Here is a 20,248-nt window from a genome sequence, read left to right as displayed (position 1 = left end):
ATATTAACACACTTTATAAAAACATAAAAATCCCAATTTGTGAGAAAAAAAAACGTGATTGAGATTATACTGTTCAGTTTTGGCCTGCTTGTAAACTGTTGCTTCATGTTGATTTCTTCCTGCTAGTTTGACATATTACATAAACTATATTTAACTGAAATGCTTGTATTTACTCTAAAAAATGCTGGGTTGTTTCAGTCCAACTTTGGGTCAAATATGGACTAAACCATTTTTAACCCAAAAGTTTGGTTAGTCAATTTCAGACACAGTTGGACTGAAACAACCCAGCATTCTTTATAGAGTGTTGAAATATTTCCTATTCGCTAGCGATAAAACTGTGCAAGATGGTATGTTTTGTGAAGGGGGGCTACTAGTAGAGTGCCTTCGAGCTGTGTTTATGATCACCAGTTTAGTGGTTTCAATTTTCATATCAGTGACTGAAAAATATTTCTTTTAGGTATGGCGGTATATTTTGAGTTTGATATTTGGTATATGGTCACTGGGCTGCAATTGGGCTAATTTTGTTTCGCACACCTGGCAACCCTGGTTCACTGAGGCTGTGGACAGAGAGTTTCTTGACAGCTGTTTCACAACGACTGGGAGGAATAATCAGGAATGCAAATAAATGTCCAATATCTCTATTTTGAACTGAAAATATATCATTCATGTCACTGGTGTAATGTAATTCGCAAGTAAGCTCAATTTTGGGACCCCGGTCATTATTGTGAGGTCTTGCGTTTGTTGAAATTTAAATTTTATGAGCGGGCGACTTAAGTGTCAGGGTTTAATTAGGGTCTCGGTGGTTTTGGAGGCTCGGACACCCGTCAGGAATATAGGGAGGTCTGTGGAGGGTGTCACCTCCGCCCTGTTTCTCAGCTCAGGGCAATTTGAAGGGGACCGTTCTTGGCATCTCTTCCCGTTTCTAAAGACCCTAAAAAGCAGAGGACTCTACCTTGTGTATTTTTCACTAATTGAAAAGCCTAATGAGCTCCCTGGAGCTCCATCCTGTTACCACGCACTCGATTACAGCGCCAGCAGCGGCTCACAAGCCACAAATAAAGACGCAGCGCGAGAAAGTGAGCGGAAAAGAGAAGGCAGGGTTTGACCTGCTTTTTGTCGTTGTTTTGGGACTTTGCATTCCAGGAAGGAACAGATGTCTATAATTTTTTTTTTAAACCCGTGTTTATTTTTGGCAGACTTTTTTGTTGCTCTGGCTCATCTGTTTATTTTCCAGTGCGGTTTGCCTAAATTCCACCTATTAAAGATTTAACTCTAATTCCTCTTATATCAGCAGGGTTTCTCGAGAAGATTATTATGCTATCGTTTGGTGCTCTAGATGTTGTTTTTAGAGGAGTATTACAAAATCCCTGCATTTGAGGTAACAGTGTGGCGTTTCCCACAAATACATTTGTGCAACACAATGTAGCCTACACTTTTCCTTGACTTATTCGAAGTCATTAATTTGATTAGAATCATATTAGCAAATATTAGCTGTTAGAACTATTCACAATTTTTTAAATTATTATTTATCTAATGAACCAAAAAGCCATAACACATCAAAATGTTTTTTTTTGTAAAATCTTGACCTCTTTTTCACTATCCCACATTTAAAACCATTTCAAGGCACTGAACTGATATTCAGTACTTTAAATTAACATTTAAATGACCAAAACATAATATTCAGCACATTTCACATACAAAAAACAAAAACATGATTAATTATGGTGAGAAAACAAAGAACCAGACTTTTTCAACATTTTTAGCAAAATGAAATGTTGGCTGCATCAAAGATTCTCATAAAAACGTATTACAGCTTTTTTTTTGGCACAATTGTTTTCAACATTGATCATCAGAAATGTTTCCCGAGCTTCAAATCAGCATATTATCATGATATATCTTATCATTTTAAAAATCCGATCTGACACCGAACTTTTTTTGTGTATTTTTATTTAATTTATGGAAAATAAATGTTTATCAATTATTACATATCAACATTTGATCTCAAACTAACCCTTACTAATCGATAGCTAAACTCAGGCTACATATTTAACCATTCTTATATAAATTATGATTTTATTTAATATTTATTGATAGAAAAGCAGGTTTAAATCATGACATAACTAAATAATTAAAAAGTGACCCCCAAGAACACAATAACATTCATTTTTAGAAACAATTTACAAGTTTTATTTAACAAGTTCAAACACACTTCAAAACTGGGGTAGAGGGGTCATTGCAAAGAGGTCTAATAAATTGCCATTACTATGAATTATACTCCAAAACTACCATTAATTACAGGCAAGCTTAAAGTTTTTTTCCTTCTTGTCTTTTAAAAGTAGTTTTTAATACATGTATTATTTTATACAAGTTTACTGAATAAATGCATCAAATAAGAAACCAGTTCCAAAGTAGACATTACAAAAAATACATTGTTTTATACAGACACAGAAAAGCAGATGATCAAATATTGACCAATAATATTTATTTCCTTTTCACTTGTCAAAAAAGTTAACCTGACATCTATTTCTCCAAAAGGTAAAAAGCAATATACAGCATTATGTAAAAGACATTAAGAGAGAATTGCTTTTGAAGAGTCAGTCAGCTGATTTAGTTACTAAAGAGAGCGGCTGGGTCTGGAACAAAGCATGATGGGAGTGAAGAGCGGCCTGATGGAACGGGGAGGGCGGAGACAAGAGAGAGGCGTGCAGGGATGCCAAGGGGAGTGGCCGAGACAGAAGAGGCGGAGTTGACCGACTGCCTGAGGAGCTGGTTGGCTGGGAGGAAGAGGAGGATGATGAAGTACATGACGATGAGGAGGCTTTGGAGAGCAGAGGGAAGTGATGGTGGCGGTCAGGTTTGGTGGTGAGTGACAGCGGCTGGGCCTGCTCCGAGTGAGTGGGGGCGGGAGCGGCGGGCGAGGCCAGAGCCGCAGAGGGCGTGGCTGGAGAGTCCAGCATGCTGCCGTGGGAGGAGGCCGGGCTGTCAATCATCTTCTCCTGAGGGAAGTACTGCACACATGGCTTCTTATTCCCTGTCGAGAAATCTGAAAGAGGACGGAAGTCACACTAAATGAATGATGAGGATTTGTTAAATAACAGCAGAGATGAGAGCAAACTTAGCAGAAACAGAGATACACTTGCACAAACCTGCAATTTTTTAAATTCATCACAAATCAAGAAATTATTATTATATTTTTAAATCTTATTATTAGAGCCACTTTTTATTATTTTTAAATGCCCTGAGATGCTTTTCATTTTCCCACCAAATTCTCATTGCCGCAATGCATCTATATATATATATCAAGGCAGGGATGTGCAACTGGCGGTCCGAGCAGTTTCTTTGAGTACGGCCCACTCGATCATATTAGACTCAGATGATCAGTTTTGTAACTAAGCCATGGAAATATAGCATTCAGTTCATGATGTTAATACTACCTCCAACCAGGAGAGGTCGCTATAGTTTTAGTGTTCCTGTAGCTCAGTTGGTAGAGCATTGCGCTATCAAACGCAAGGTTGGGGGTTCGATTCCCCGGGATCACATGATAGGTTAAAATTGATAGCCTGAATGCACTGTAAGTCGCTTTGGATAAAAGCGTCTACTAAATGCATAAATTTAATTTTAATTTAATTTAGTTTCCAGTCACTCCCCGTATTAATTTCAGCATAGCAGGAGGAGCACTCAAATGTGAACATTCACTAATATTAGCGAAAATAAATGAAAAATTGACTTATTTTCCAGTCAAGATGCTAAACAGATTATCATTTTTTCCAAGTTCAAAAGGATACCCATATGTTCGGAAACGCTGTAATGAAAGATTTTAATTTAAATCGCTATTACACCTCTGCTCACAAAGAAGTAGGAAAGATACACCTGTAATGCCAGAGTTACACTTGCCTCAAATTTCAAAGGTAAAATGCATAGTCAACTAACCTTTTTTGCCAAATTCAAGACAGAAATGTTTGCACTGAATTATGTTCTTATGGTTTCCAGGTTTCCTAATTTGTCTAATTTATGATTTCAAGAGGTCTCAAATTTGGGGACGAAAAGACAAGAATTGCAATGTGACTATTAAACTTCAAAAGGCTATGATATGATTGAATAAATATGAGCGCTGCATGTTTCAAAGCCAGCTGCTGCTTTGTTTCCAGCCGCTACCGGGGAAACCGCTGTATTTCTGCCATTCTGTAAGCGCCTCCTGCTGGCAGAGAATGAATCTGCACTTTCAATAAGCTGTTTTTGTTCAGACCAATGTGAAAATCAACCCATGTTTGTAAACGTGATCCGGTGGATTGACAAGCTAATGCATTATAAAAATCTAAACAATTAAGACACAAAGATATATTTTTATGTTCTTTAATTAGTATGAAGTTATTTTATAAAACTGAACTGTAAATCTTACTTTTTACAGTCATTTTACAATTTAATGTTACCATAGACATTGCCCTCAGTCATATGGTATTCATTTTATTTGTGCAGGTCTTAAAAAGCTCTTTAAAAGTCTTAAATGTAATTTTATATTATAGCACTATTTAGTATAATTATATTTTGAATAAGCACTTTTTTAACCGTCCTCTTCACTTGTGTTGAATTTGGCCTCTGTACAGTAGGGCCGCACAATTAATCACAATTAAATCGCAAAGGCAATAAATCGTGATTAGTCAGAGGCTGCGATTGTCATGTGTATCTTTCAGTGAAGCACAGTTCTGTGATCAGCAGTAAATCTCCACCCAAAGACCATCCAAGCTCTCGCGCTGGAAATCCAAATATGCCCCGAAGAAGAAATCCAGGAAATGCCTATCGCTGCAGCTGACTAAACAGAAGATTTAAATGCTTTCATTGATTCAACGTGACTAATAAACACGACTATGGCAATATATGGTCTATCCGAGTTGTTCTTATAATTTTTATCTTGATAAAGTCTATCTATAAATAAAAATGCAAATCGACATAGCCTTTATCACTGATTAGATTGCAATGAAATATTGTGTGCCTTAATTATTCTGTTTAAGAAGCAACATCATCTCACAGAAAGATTTATGTTAAACACTCAACTGACATTATTAATTGAATTTGGTGTAAAAATGTTATTCAATGTGATTTTCACGTGTTCTCAGATGAAGCAGCATTTACTACACAGAGTCGTAGTTCAATGAGAAGATACGAAAACAGCTGTCATTATCGCGAACGATTTCTTTGATTTCATAATCCTACAATTATATCGTCTGCAAATATGAACAGGATTTTGCATAGCTTGTAAAGCCCCTTTCACACTGCGATTCCGGAAAATATACGAGTAATGTGTCCCGGCAATTGTTCCCGGGTCGCTAGATTTTGCCCCTTCCACACTGCAAGTGATTACCCAGAATATGTGCGTGTGTTCACACAAAACCCGTAAAGTTGCCGTAATGAAGCGTGACATCAGGGTGTGACGTGTAATGTACGAGTCGAAAACGCTGGGCACGCTAAATTTCACAGAAGCTGGTGAACGGTCTCAGCTTCAGCGTGGAAAGAGAGGAACAAACTGATCTCTGCTTCGTTAGTTCGCACGTATTTTTTCCATTGTGAATGTTGATCTGCCTTCAAGACACTCGCTAAAAGAGTCACACAATAATGTGCGTCATCACTACGTCACACCCTTTATGGCATTAGATCTGGCTTTTGTTCGCACAGTGCTCGTTCCGGAACTGAATCCGGCAATGTTATTAGGTCCCCGACCCGAGATCAATCACGGAGTCAATTCCAGGACGTGTTTGCTTTCACACAGAAGGTGACCCGGCAATGTTCTGGCAATTTTTTTGGGTCTGGCGTGCAGTGTGAAAGGGGCTTAAGAGAACTACAGCCCTGTGTAGTAAATGCTGCTTCACCTGAAAAAAGGTGATGGAGATTTACAGCTAATCACAGAACCAGCTTTACTCACTAAATTCACACGACAACTGCAATTAATCGTGTTCGATTAATCATGCAGCCCTACTGTACAGTACATTGGTTTGTTGCAAATTTACAGACCATGCAATTGATATGTTTACATTAGCTTGTAGGGGTAATATTGTTGAAATGGACATGAGGCTATTTCCCTATCTCCACACTGCTTTATCATATACAAACCAAACTTGGTGTGTGTTATAATAATTATAACCTAAGTGTACCTGCACAATTTTGGCACAGCACCACCTAGTGTCCAGGAGAATTTTTTTTCCTTTCGAACGCTTTGGCCAAAAAACACAAGACTGGTCTCTTTAAATTTGATGCAGCATTACATTAATAAAAATCAGCTGAAAAAATGTACATCGTCATGTTTCATTATCTTTATGGAAAATATTATTTGATTTTGGGGTGAAATATGACCTAGACATGTTCTTCTAGACATTTTTAATGAGATTCACCCATACAATACCAAACACAAAATGGAAATGGTGTTGTGTTCATTTATTGACGTCACTGTACTCAAATGGTAGACGTAGTCGAGGATGAGATCACAATGAAGAGTGGGCTGACTTCTACAGTTCTGACACTGGCTGTCTAAGAGGACGTTCACACAGGACTTCAAAACAGGACTTTGCTTCAAAAATAGCTAAACTGAGCGCACCAGAATCAAACAGAAGGTGCACTAACATACACCTCTCACAAAAAACACATAGTGTGCTTATATTTCACTCATACATTCATCAGATCGGTCCATTGTTTTAAAACGGAAAGCTATTCACTGAACTGACATGGCCTCTCATTGCTAATGGTAAAGTATGATGAAAATATAGCAAGACGTGTTGCAACTGCCAAAGACGTCCATTTGTTGCATGTGTATATATAGACAAATAATTAAACAATAGAAGATCCTGTGTGAACGGCCCATAAGCCTGCAGACATACTGTACCTGCCTGTACTAGCACTGGACCTCATAAGCTGCATGTTAGCAAGGAGGAGAGAGCGGGGTTAGAAATGGACAAGGCGAGAGAGAAAAGGCTGTGCGATTGTGTGTGTGCGTGCACGCTCACCCTCTGGTGTTGAGTCTGTCTTGTTATCTCTCTTCCTCTTCTTCCGCCTGCCCTAGAGAGCAAAAATATAGAGAGAGAGACAGAGGACAAGAGAGATGGAAATAGAGTTAGAGCGATAAATACAGAATGAAGCAAAACATAAATAAAATAATAATAGAGTTGAGTGGACAAAAGCATCAAAGAAGTGCAGTAATGTAATATAAAGAACATTTGGAACTTTCCATGAATAGGATTCAAAATTAGGCCTAAAATTCTTTAACAAATGATCAGTGAATCGAGGTAGTTAACTTTTAGATGTGTCAACCTCTGGCTGTCAAACTTTTCTGTTAGTTTTGTGACTCTGCTAAATACCAGCCTTAATACAGTTTGAAACATTGATCCGTGTTTTTTTTTTCTAGTTAGAAACCTTAAATAAACATCCAAATTAACAAGCTTGGCGTTGGGGTCCTGATCACCCAGTCAGGGTTTATTCTGAGATAACAACCGGCTGGATGTACATTATCCCGCTTATTACACGGCTACTTGCAACATAAGTCAATATATAGACACGAAATATTGATTTGAATTTAAATATTTGAATATAAAGCTTCCGTGAACACAGCAGTTGCGAGCAAGTGGCAAGTTCAAACTAAATGGACATTTAAGGGAAACGGTGCAGGCAAATCACTTATTACACAACAATTCACCACATAAATAAATAAGGCATGTGTAACACAGCTCTAAGTGAATGAAAACATCCAGCAAAGTTTTAAATCTGAAAGTGCACCATGTATAAAGTTATTATTATTGTCAGTCAAAAGAAAGAGTCGACTCTGAATCACTGAAACGAGTCATTTTTCAAACGAATCTCAAGCCGTTTCATGTTGATCTCAACATGAAACAATAGCATATTACCCGTCCACTTATTGGTCTTTTCATGTTGGTCTGAATGAAAAATGCTAATTCAGATAAAAACAGAGGTTTCCCCGATAACGCTGTAAACAAAGCAACACTTTGCTCACAAACACTGCTTTATCAGACATTACAGGCAAGATACAGGCTGATTAGTCTCACGCAAAGGAGGGGTTTGGAAAAATGAATCGTTGAGCGAATCATTTGAGAGTCACTGAGTGAATAAGGTAAATAAATGCACCTGTTGTCGGGGACTCCCAAAACCAAAATATGAACCTTTCATGACCCATGATAGGGTTAATTTAAAAATAAAACCATAAAAAAACTGTGACTTTAAATAAAATACACATTAACTAAAATAAACATTTCCAATTTCATTTGGTACTAAACTAGCTATACCTAATTCTATACCTAATAAAATGAATAAAAATGGCAACATAAGTACTAAACAAAACAATTACTGAATTAACACAAATCCTAAATCCTACTTTAAAATGAAAATTGAAAATATAAAAATAAAATAAAAACATCTCCAACAGTATATTAAATGATACGAAAACAACACTAGTTATAAATGCACTAAATACATTCAGTAGAGGCTAGGTAGTTTGGGACAAAACTAATGTAAATGTAAAACTAATATGGTGTACAGATACGTGATGTATAACATTCTAACTAAATCATGATTCTAAATCATGGGATTTGTTCCTCCATTTCTTTACAAACACAGCAGGTGAAACCCAACCGTACTGATGGAAAGTGCCATTTAATAGTGTCCAAAAGTGAGAGAAAGGCTGTGTGTGCTGAAATGTCTGACTCACATAGTTATCTCGCGCGGACCAGCCAGGGTAGAGTTGAGAATGCAGCTGCCTCTCTTTCCTGGCCAGCTCGTAGTATTTGGCCTGTTCCTCTCGTGATAGAGAATGCCACTGCAAACACAAACACCACAGACACTTTGTCAATTTCTAGATTGACAATATACAAATATACAGAATATAACAAAAGCATATAAAAATTAGACTATGTTAGGAAATAAGGAATCATTTAAGGAACAGCACAATGGTTTACTTATAGGCAAGTAGGTGACATTTTTACATAACAGGACTAAATCATGATTTTTGGGTCAAAAAACATTTTGGACCCTCATTTACCCCAGCATTTGTTTCTGACCACTGTGACTGGTTCACTCAAATGAAGACTAAACTGTTCCCTCACCCTGCGGCCGAGGATCTGGTTGATGGCGGCACTTTCTTTCAGCGTGCACTCGGCCACCACTTTGGCCCTCATCTCTTTCATATAAAGCATGAAGGCGTTTAGGGGCTTCTTTATGTGAGGTTTCCTGTCCTCCTCCTTTTTAGTAGGGACTGGAGACTTTCTGCAAACACCAACACAACAGGTGGGTCAGCCTTTGTACTGGATGTGTGTGTGTGTGTGTGTGTGTGTGTGTGTGTGTGTGTGTGTGTGTGTGTGTGTGTGTGTGTGTGTGTGAAGGAGTGACAGTGAGAAAAACAGATATAGAGGAGTGTGTGTATATAGTGGCGAGCTTGTAGACAAAACAGTGATAAACTGACTTGGAGAGTTTGCAGCTAATGCTATTAGCCGCTAGTAACAAAACAGGATACTTGTCAGTTTCGAAAAAACTATAAGGAAATAAAAAAAGAGGAGGGAAGTGTGTTCTATGTGTGTGCTTACGTATTAGCTGCTGAGCTGAGTTCTCCGTTGGGCTCTTGTTTAATAGCTGGGGAGACGATGGCTGGATGAGGGATCCCTGTCTGATGAAGGCCGTGAGGATGATGAGGAACGATATGAGGAGAAAAGCGACTGGACACCAAACTGCAAAGAAAGAAAGCGTTGATTAAGCATTACCACCTTCTGGAATAAAGGAAAGCACATCTTCACCATCCATACAGGATTTGGCTAATATTGAAACTGTATTTCCTACATGAGCACCAAGGCCCAATATGTGCAAACCACTAAACCATCACTCCGACTACATTTACACACCTTGACCTTCAATGTCTCAAAATAACTCAAACATCCCATAAGAATACCAAAAACTTAATGAGTCTTAAAGGGATAGTTCAATTCCAGAGATGTGAGCTTCGTATATTTCTACACTATTGGCAATATACAATGGATCTTTTTTGCTTGTGAAATTTCAGTAATGTTATATCAAATGGCTCTCTTTACTCTGAAGTATATATTTCTTTTCAATTCAGGACCAAATGGAAGGAGGGATTGAATCAAACATACTAAAATAGGTCTATTCTCAAAGTGTAGTCCTGTATCACACAAAAGCCAATGCAGAAACTCGCTTGTACTGACAACGGTTGTAAGGGCCTGGAGGACGGACTATTGATCACTATGAACTCTCTGTGAATAATTCAGGGATCCCTCACACACACAACAAGAGAAGCTCAGTACAGAGCGTTCCTTTTTTTAATCCAGTGCTAGCACTAAATCAAGAGCTGCTCTGTCGATTCAGATCAGTTTCATCTTGAGCGTGTACGATTGGGGAATGAACTCCAAACTAACTTTTCATGGTTAGGAAATTGTAGCATAAAATACCACAGTACATGTTAAAGAAGAAAAATTAAGAGAAAATTGATTATGGTAGTCAAAAAAAAAAAAAAAAACTAATTAACACTGCATTTCTCACAAAATTTTAAAGACCACAGATGCTTTCAACAAACTAGGAAACAAAAATTAAACGGTAACTTTGTTTTAAGGTGACATTGCTACAGTGTAATTACACAAATAAGTACTAACATTAATGAATTAAATGTGAACATGGACCACAAGACCAGTCATAAGGGTCCATTTTACGAAATTGAGATTAGATGATAAAATCTGATCTGAAAGCTGAATAAATAAGCTTTCCATTGATGTATGGTTGTTAAGGATCGAACATGTTTGGCCGAGATACAACTATTTGAAAATCTGGTACCTGAGGGTGCAAAAAAATCGAAATACTGAGAAAATCACCTTTGAAGTTGTCCAGATTAATTACTAATCTAAAATGTAGTTTTAATATATTTACAGCAGAACATTTACAAAATATCTTCATGGAACATGATCTTTATTTAATATCCTAACGATTTTTGGCATAAAAGGAAAAACAATAATTTTGACGCATACGATTTATTTTTTGCTATTGCTACAAATATACCCCAGTGACTTAAGACTGGTTTTGTTCTCCGGGGTCACACATGTACGTACTATGTTGATGGCCTGTTTGGTTTTGACAACTCGACCCATTTATTTTCTAAACGCATGCTATTAATCTTACTGTGAACAATTCAGCTGCGCTTATTTTTTGCAATACAACTGACTTTTTTGTCCAGCCAGCTTACTTTCTCGACCTCTGTTTTCATATGAAACCCCCAAAATTTCAATTCCAATCAACAACTGATGCATAAAACTAAATCAAAATCATTGTTTTTGATAATTCGCTACACTTGGATGTACGTAACAATCGAGAAAAAAAGATCTGTCACTATTTCCATTTCATCAAGACTTTTAACCTTTAAATAACCTTTGTGCATTCTATCCTGATCAATTTAAATGGAAATACACCAACGAACTCTGTGAAGAGAGTCAATGTGGTGTGTAAAAGTGAAGTGCCAAACCTGATGTAGTATGGGAGAATGAATCTGTAAGCCACGCACAACTCACCTGGACATGGACGCATTCATGGCAAGAGCTGGGTAAGGGTGACGGAAACCCCCGGCAGTGATGGGATACATGGGTTGACCCTGCCTGAGATGCACAGAGAGAGAGAGAGTCAGAGCAAATCAGTATGAATCAGGCTGTATCTATGAACCTTTGGGATACTCACTGTGGGACGAGCCACCCTAATGGGTGAGGGATCTGCCCCATGGCTCCAGGAGACAGTGGGTAGTAGGGGGACAGCTCTGAGGGGTGGGGGGTCCGAGGAATACCTGAACCAGAGGAACACAGTCAGTCAGTCACATGACGAAAGACAAAAAGTCCAGTTAAAAGCAAGTAGAGTGTATAATACCCGTCTTTGGGTCCAGGATCTCCGGCGAGAGGTGGGCTGGAGGAGTTCCTGGAGAAAAGTGTTCACTGCTGTAGGTGATGAGGGGGGTCAGGGGGTGCATGTGAGCATGCTGGACCACCGGGACCTTATTAGACTGAAAGAGAGAACGAAAGAGAGTCAGGCCCAGACTCTTTATAAAGACTAGGAATCAAAATGAACCCTTTTAAGAGTTTTGTTTGATAGTGTAAACATTACAATTGCTTACACGTAGTGATAGTGAGTGAGAACAGATAGTGAGAACATATGTATATCTATATGCGTGTGTGTGTGTGTGCTATTGAGTTCTCTGATTGGTGGACATTTCTTTGCTAAATCGTTGGAAATGTAATTTTTCTACCAAAAATGTAGCTGTTAAATGCAATTATTAAAAATTAAAAATAGAGTATTTAATAATGTGGGCTGATGGTAAAAAAAAAGCACATGCAGTCGACTAACAAACCTTATAGATCACAGTGTGTTTGTTTTTAATAAATTATTATCCTACAACATCAATTCCCCTACGGAGAAAATTAATGGGATTTTAACCTCCACAATACCACTTGTACTTTGCTTTACATTTGATTAATTTAGCTTTTTTTACATATATATGTATACGTCATAAATGAATGACTCAAGCTAGATGCCCATAAAGCACGGTTTACTCAATTAGCATCTTTGTTCTTTGTGTTTTTGGGCTATTTGCTTTATAGCTTGTAATGCGTTTATTTGCTCTTTATTTTACTACCGACTGTTTACTCGTCTTGAATAATTGAGAATCTGAAGCAATGATACTTAACATGACTTAATTGAGAAATACTCTAAGACACTTGCCATTGTTTTAACTTAATTAGTTGTGCTGTGAATTTACATTTATGTGTTTTGCAGATTAAGAGTGTCAGAAGTAAAACCACAATGGTTTTTTGGTAAAAAAAAAAAATAAATAAAAAAAAATAAATAAATAAAAAAAATAAAAAAAATAAAAAAGTCCAACGTTTGCTTGTGTATGAGAGGATATACATGAGGATATATATCTATATGCATGAGTGACAAGCATGAAGCAAAATGGCCGAGCACCAAGGCATGCTGGGAGAGTTCAGCCTCACACCCATTGCCAGATCAAAGCCCTGTGTACACAGCATGTGCTACACTAAAATCAAGGTACGTTACGCATCAGTAGTGCACGATGCACATGTAGTGCATGTCATTATGACATTCATTTAGTGTAATGAAACCCAAATCTCTATGAATGACTGAAGTTGCACAGACTAGTTCACATTTGTCTGTTTGTTAGCAGAAGCGAGCGAGAGATGTTGTGGTTCGGGCAGCACATCTGTAGGACTGAGGAATGACTGCATCAATATTTCATCACCCTGAAAACATTGCTGAAACCACAGCGATGTGATTCTGGAGTTTGGGCGTGAGCAGAACTGCTTTATAAGGTGAGGAGAGAAAATATAAACCATCTCACTAGTCGCTCCACAAACTTTATTTGACAACCTCCATGACACTGTGATGGCAAAGATAAACATTGAATACGGTCAAAATGGTACAATGGTTTGGTGTCATGTAGAAAAACTACGTTGGTTCTTTATTTTAAAAGTACAATGTGATTTTTTCTTTTATTTTGATTTTACAATACTTGTATCACGTTGTAATATGGAGCGATAACCAAGTAAGCTATTTTTCATTTGTTTTCTTAAAAAACTAAGGAACCTCAATATTGAAATGGATAATTATTTGAAAAAAAAGTCTTGAAAAAAGAAATGCTGTCAACAGGGGGCAGACTACAGCGGGGACTGTCAATCTGTGGCACCGAAGGACCCAACAACTTTTAAAATTCACTAACAAGCTGTCAACTATTTCCCAGCATACTCTGCCAAGTCGAGGGCACTTTGGTATTCACTATCTACAGAGCATGAGTGAGAGTATGTGAAAAATCAGAGCTGCAGAAAGGAAAGCTAAACGGTGCTGGTGTGGGTCTGGAGCTGGCAGAGGACTGTGACGGTCTGGCCAAGAGAGGAGCAGAGGAGAGGAGAGCGGCCTGCTGTTGGCCGTGGAGGGTAGGAGGATATCGCTCAGCCAAACATGATTCTCAATCCCTCACATCTGAGAGAAATTACTAGGCAAACAGCCCCTGGGTACAAGAGTAACTAACAAACCAAACAACCTCCTGAGCCCTGTGTGTGTGCGCTGCTCTCTCTTTCCAGTGGGGGTTCTGAGTCTGAGGAGTCTTTTCAAAAGAGGAGGAAAGGAAAGAAAATAGGGCAGAAAAAGAAAAGAAGGAAAAAAGGAGAATGCATGGCATGCTGGGATAGCTCAGCCTTGTTTGTCATTTGAGGCAGGAAGCGGATGTAAGAGTGGGCAGAACGTGACATCAGCATTTAGACACACACACACACACACACAGCTTAGGTAGACTTTTAGTATTTTTATTATTACGGCAGCTACACACACAGAAATAAAATACACACAATGTGAATGCATGCATAATTACTGAGATTTAACGAACATTCATTTGAAACAATATTAATTAGAAATTCACTTACAGAAATTAAACCAAAAATATATAATGATAAATAACCAATAGATTGTGGAATTGTTTTTTTTTTGTCCATTTTTGATGGGGAAAAGGCAGATTTGAACCTGCAAGGCCTGCATGTGCGTCATAGCTCAATGTGACAGACCACTAGGCCATTGGACGAATGTTAATAAGAGACCATCAGAATGACACCCTGTTGATCAAAGCCATCCTCTAGTGGACCCTATGAAATTAGTTGGTTTTTTTTGCCACAAATACTTTTCCCCAAAGTCTCTTTAATTGAAATTGAAATTAACATGAACAATTTAACTACTTAATCTTGTAATCAAATTATTTTATATTTGGTAAACAAAGGGTTAAACAATATAGGTTTACTGTTAAAATTAAAACATGGATGAAAAATGTGTGATTATTCCTTAAATACAGTTTTAATAATAATAATAATAATACACAGAGGTACATTCCACGTTACAATAGTAATATATTTAAAGCATCAAAACTTCACCAAACTCTTATTTTTGTGGGCTGTAGTGAAGAGCAATGCAGAAATTATAGTCCCTACTTAAGGGCTTCAGTATGCAAAAACATGTCAATCTGAACACAAAAGATCACACACAGACACACACACACACATATATTACATGCTACTGACATGGCTACCTCAATGTCTTTTTGTGCATGGGACTTTGGGTTTTTCAGTCCCTTATGCAACAAAAATCTCAAAAGCTTGAGAGAAACTGAGTGCAAAAGACAGACAGAGGATCATGGAAATTTATGGCTGTTCCTTACTTCTAGAGTAACAATTCTCCACTGTGTTGTACTGAAAAACTCCCACACAATCGGTGGTTGGTTGGGTACAATATGGATCCCAATCATAAAGCCACAAAGCTTTCCCATCTGAGGCCTCATCGCTAGGCTAACTCAATCAACTGACCTAGCTTATCACATGCTGACACACAGTAAAACATTGAGGCCTCCTTTGTATTCTCTCTTACACACACACACACACACACACACACACACACAGTAAAGGTTGTGCAGCATACCACCAAGCAAACCTGCCTTCTGAATTATTGAACATTCTGGAGGGAACAGAATAACACATTAGCATAGCAACCTTATGGGCTCAATCTGACGGAGCCAGTGTGTGAGTGTGTTTATGGGAGGACGTGGGACTGGGAAAGAAATAAAGGATTAATACTAACAGCAGATTGTGCAGTTTAATTGCCTGGGATTGTAAAGAGAAAACATAAAATGCTGGGTGAACAGAATCAGGAAATGATGCACAAATGACTCAAACCCATGTTGCCTGTCTGAGCACCACAAAACATTGCACAACACGTTTCTTCCTCAGATCAAAATAAAAATGTTGTGGTAATTGTGAGTTTAAAAACAGAATATGTCTCATTAGTAACAATTATGAAAAATGAAAAACATAAAAAATATTTTGCAATGGTTTCCTGTAATTGTGCCTTTCGTGTAACTGTGAATATCTCTCATAACTGCAGTTTCCTGTAATTGTACTTGTAAATTGCAATTGCGAGAAATTTCTCAATTCTGAGAAATAGTTGCAACTGAGATAAGTAGCAATTGTGAGATAAAGTTGCAAATTCATGAGAGCTGCAACTGAGATATAAAGTAGCAATTGTGAGAAAAAGTCGCGGTTCTGATAAAAAGTCGCAAGTACGATGCGTTACCAATTATGTGAAATTGTTGCAATTCCAAGAAGTTGACGCAACTGTGAGAAATAAAGTAGAAATGATGAGAAATAAAGTTGCAATTCTAAAAAAAATTATCTAGCTTTTTTATATACATAGAAAAATTTGCAAACTGAGATATTAGGTAGCAATAATTGCTGTAATTACAAGGAAAAAGTCACAACTACAAGAATTCTTTTACAATTATCTTCTTTCTGTCTTTTTTTCTTCCTTTTGCTGACATGAGTATCCACAGTTTGGCCTTCCACAGTTGTAACAATGCGTTATATTCTTATGTAGATATTTATTGGCCGAAATGTATTCAGTTGAGTTTAATAAGCTGTTTAATAATTTAATAAGCTTTTCTTATTGCCTGAATAAGCTACCAATTTCAGTAATAAAAAGAAATCAACCTGCGATCAACACATTAGGACTGAGCTCCACGTGTGATATTTTTCAGGTATGCGGTGGACACTTCTTGTTTGGTGATAGTTTTCGCTCCCTGCATGTCATATTCACGGCGCCGTTCTCCTCCATAAATAAAAAGCCTTAAATAAAGACACACCTGAGCTCACCCTTCAGTCACCCTCTTCACACCCTGATGCAAATTCACCTCATCTAGTCTGACATTCAAGATCAGATGTTGTTCTCAAACAATCCTCCAGGCAAACTCCAAGGTAAGCAAATCCCTTGCTGTCAGCTGTAAAAAGGGCCAGAGAGGGGCGTCCGGGCAGAGGAATGCCACAGGAAGGAAGACTGCGTTCTCATCAAAACCTCAATACTTGCTGTTCAAGCACAGCTAATCTGATTGCCATTACCCATCTACACATTGCATTTTCTGCTGATCCTGTAATGTGAGAGCATGCATTTTAGAACGTCATATTAAAGTAAATACAATAAAGTCCTAATGGCCAGGCTGGGCGGTGAAACAAGGCTCCTTGTGTTTTTTAAGGACAATCTTATGGAGTGCTTAGAGGTTACAGAGAGTTCAGGGGTTACTGTGACAAACAAGTCTGAGCCGGGCAGAAGAGACTGAAACTGAGACTCAATGATGACATTGTCAGTCATCCATCTGTATTATTATGTCATAATTTAATATGTCTCCCTGTCACAGGGAGATTTCAGACTGAGTAAGACCACCAATAACTGCCAAGTAGCTAAACTGTTCTTTAAAGGCTGGGAATAACTGCTAACTAGGTTATGTTTTAATACTTACTTTGATTAGTCATTCAACTTAATCATATTTCTTATGAGATAAAGGATAAATCTAATAGTTTACAATGTCATGAGACTCTGATTCACATTTTCATGTATAGTGGCCTCAAAATGTATTTAGACCGAATGGAATGATCCAAAAGAATGTACTATACAGGAAAATATCAATAAATTATTTGTATTACATAATTGTGCAAAAAAAAAAAAGCACACAAACACTTATGCAAAACATTTCACAAAATAAAGCAAAACGATGAAGAACAATCTATTTTTAATTGGACTATTTCCCGCTATTTCTATTCTTAAACTCAAAGTGGATTATCCTTTTATAATGTTTACACTTTTACAATAAATTGTACATTAAACAGCACTTTTGTTTAATGTAAATTTTACTGTAACAATATAATAAAATTAAACAATGTAAACTGTATTGTAAAAAATTTACATTATAAAATGGTGTTTGTCAATTTTTATTACAATAAATCTTACATTAAACAACACTATTCTTACATTCAGTGTTGATTATCTATTTTGTAGGGTTACATTTTTTTTTTACAATAAATTTTACATTAAACTGCACTTTTCTATTCTTAAATTTGATGTTGATTATCCATTTTATAATTTTTTTTATTTATAAATTTGATATTAAATATCACTTATTAATCATGCTTTTAGACATTACCAATGTTTGAAGATCATACCTGCGTACAGAAAGTCACTCTTTCACCTGCTCTGCATTTAAACCCGTTTAGTACGGGTCAGTCTGCCTGACGCACCGCACCATCTGAGGTTCCTCATGGTGTGTGTTCGCATGTTTCATTCTGACACATTCTCGCGCACACACACACAAACATTTACAAGCTCGACCACAGCAAGAATGTAACGCTCTGGTTAAATTTATCACCTCTCATCATCTACCACCAGAGGTGAATCAAACCACACAGGTCTGCCGGGGACACAAACTACCATCCTGCAAACCTCCTGACCTCCAACCAGCCTGACTGGAATTCACACAGACCTGTCCAACAGGGAAGCTTGCTCTTATCCTACAGCCATCACCGTGCACTGAGGAGTGGCACAAATGAACCACACATTCTGGTTTGAGCAAGAATCACTATGGCAAAACGGCTTTCATTACTTGTAATGTACCTACAGGCAACCAGAATCGCTTGATTATAAGTGACCATGTAGAAAATGAATCATTTTTGTTCTCAAACACATTGTAGGTTGCAAATACTAGGCTTCATAAAAACTGTTCTCGGTGCACACCAAACAACATTAACAACAAATGCTTTGCATGGCCATTCACATCAATCACACAAATCAGTACGAGCTCAGGTAGCCTCTGTGTGCGTCAATAAAGAAAACATTTGAATGTTTTTGATTTGATTTCAATGATTTGCTTAAATTCAGTGTGGTCTTGCATGTGTCAACAAAAACGAGTGTGGCTTATCACATGAAGAGCAAGTTTCAGTCTGAGCAATGATATTTTGATTTAAGATTAAGATTAAATCTTAAGATTCTTTTTTTTTTAATGTATTTATTTAACTTTGAATGTATTACATTTATGCTTTTACTCATTTATACATTGATCAATGCACATAGAGCACATCCAATATGTGCACATTCCATTTACTTTATCTGTTGTGCTTGTGTGTTGATCAGTGTTTACATATGAAAAAAAGCATAAATTAATCTGTTCAATAAAGTTATTGTGTAGAAAATGCTCAATTAATATGGATAACATTTATGTGCACAAAAATGTGGTGCAGCAGAATACCAAGCAAACCGGTCTCCTGAATTATTGAACGTTCTGGAGTGAACAGAATAACACATTAGCATAGCGACCTTATGGGCTCAATCTGACAAAGCCAGTGTGTGTGTGTGTGTGTGTGTGTGTGTGTGTGTGTGTGTGTTAATGGGAGGACGTGGGACTGGAAACGTAATAAAGGATGAATACTAACAGCAGATTGTGCAGTTCATTAATCCAGATATTAGAATTTGGAGGTCAAATGTCAAATTTTCCACTTTAACTTTGACTGGGATTGTAAAGAGAGAACATAAAATGCTGGGTGAACAGAATCAGGAAATTATGCACGATGGATCTGAACACCACAAAACATGACAACACTTGTTTGATTTTTCATTTTTGGGAGAATTATCCCTGCCAAGTCAGCAAGAAAATACTTGATTAATATGTATTTAAGTGCTCAAAAAATGTGGTGCAAGATTTACTTTACTCTTTTGTGAAATCTAAGAAATGGCAAGAAGAGATGAAATTAAACATGAAATTATTAAGTAGAAAGACTGAAGTAGTATTTCCTTGTAAAACAATCTAATAATCTGTTTTATTAACAGTTTGATGTCTTGTACATTACATGTACATTTTGAAGCTTTAACATTTTGGTTGAGCGGACCATCAATAGATTTATAAAAATGCTAGAATATAAATAAAAAAAATTGTGTTCTGAACATGAACACAATTCTAATAGGTTTTTCTAGCTCGTTTCTGCCATGGGAATTTTTTTTTTTTAAGTTAATTCTGACTTTTTCACAATTCAAAGTTGTTCAATTCTGAGTGAATTGTGAGATATAAACTCAGCACCCTGAGAAGAAAAGTCAGAATTGTGAGATATAAACACAGAATTATGGTGCAAACAGAATTGTGTCATATAAAGCAAAATTCGGAGAAATGTCAGAATGAGATTTAATGCAGAATTTTGAGATAATCAAAAATATGATATAAAGCAGAATTCTGAGAAAAGTCAGAATTATGAGATACAGATGCAGAATTATGATATAAAGGCAGAATTATGAGATATAAACGTGGTGTTCTGAGAAAAGTCAGAATTATGAGATATACACATAATTGTGA

General features: G+C 37.1%; 1 protein-coding gene across 1 annotated transcript in view; it reads right to left on the bottom strand.

Annotated features, from left to right (window-relative positions):
- Positions 1-2,159: 2,159 nt before the first annotated feature.
- Positions 2,160-20,248, bottom strand: part of LOC132115412 (transcription factor 7-like 1-B) — a 57,992-nt gene continuing 39,903 nt past the window's right edge. Inside the window, exons 5-12 of the mRNA XM_059523877.1 lie at positions 11,905-12,037; positions 11,722-11,824; positions 11,559-11,642; positions 9,576-9,716; positions 9,099-9,258; positions 8,705-8,812; positions 6,993-7,044; positions 2,160-3,043 (exon numbers count right to left, since the gene is read on the bottom strand). Coding sequence (XP_059379860.1) covers positions 2,595-3,043; positions 6,993-7,044; positions 8,705-8,812; positions 9,099-9,258; positions 9,576-9,716; positions 11,559-11,642; positions 11,722-11,824; positions 11,905-12,037 — 1,230 coding nt within the window. The 3' untranslated portion in view covers positions 2,160-2,594. The remainder of the gene's footprint in view (positions 3,044-6,992; positions 7,045-8,704; positions 8,813-9,098; positions 9,259-9,575; positions 9,717-11,558; positions 11,643-11,721; positions 11,825-11,904; positions 12,038-20,248) is intronic.

The sequence above is a fragment of the Carassius carassius genome, chromosome 34, assembly GCF_963082965.1.
Source record: "Carassius carassius chromosome 34, fCarCar2.1, whole genome shotgun sequence".
Taxonomy (NCBI): Eukaryota; Metazoa; Chordata; class Actinopteri; order Cypriniformes; family Cyprinidae; genus Carassius; species Carassius carassius.
Note: the sequence above shows the minus strand (reverse complement) of the source record. Positions and strands in the feature narration are given on the sequence as shown.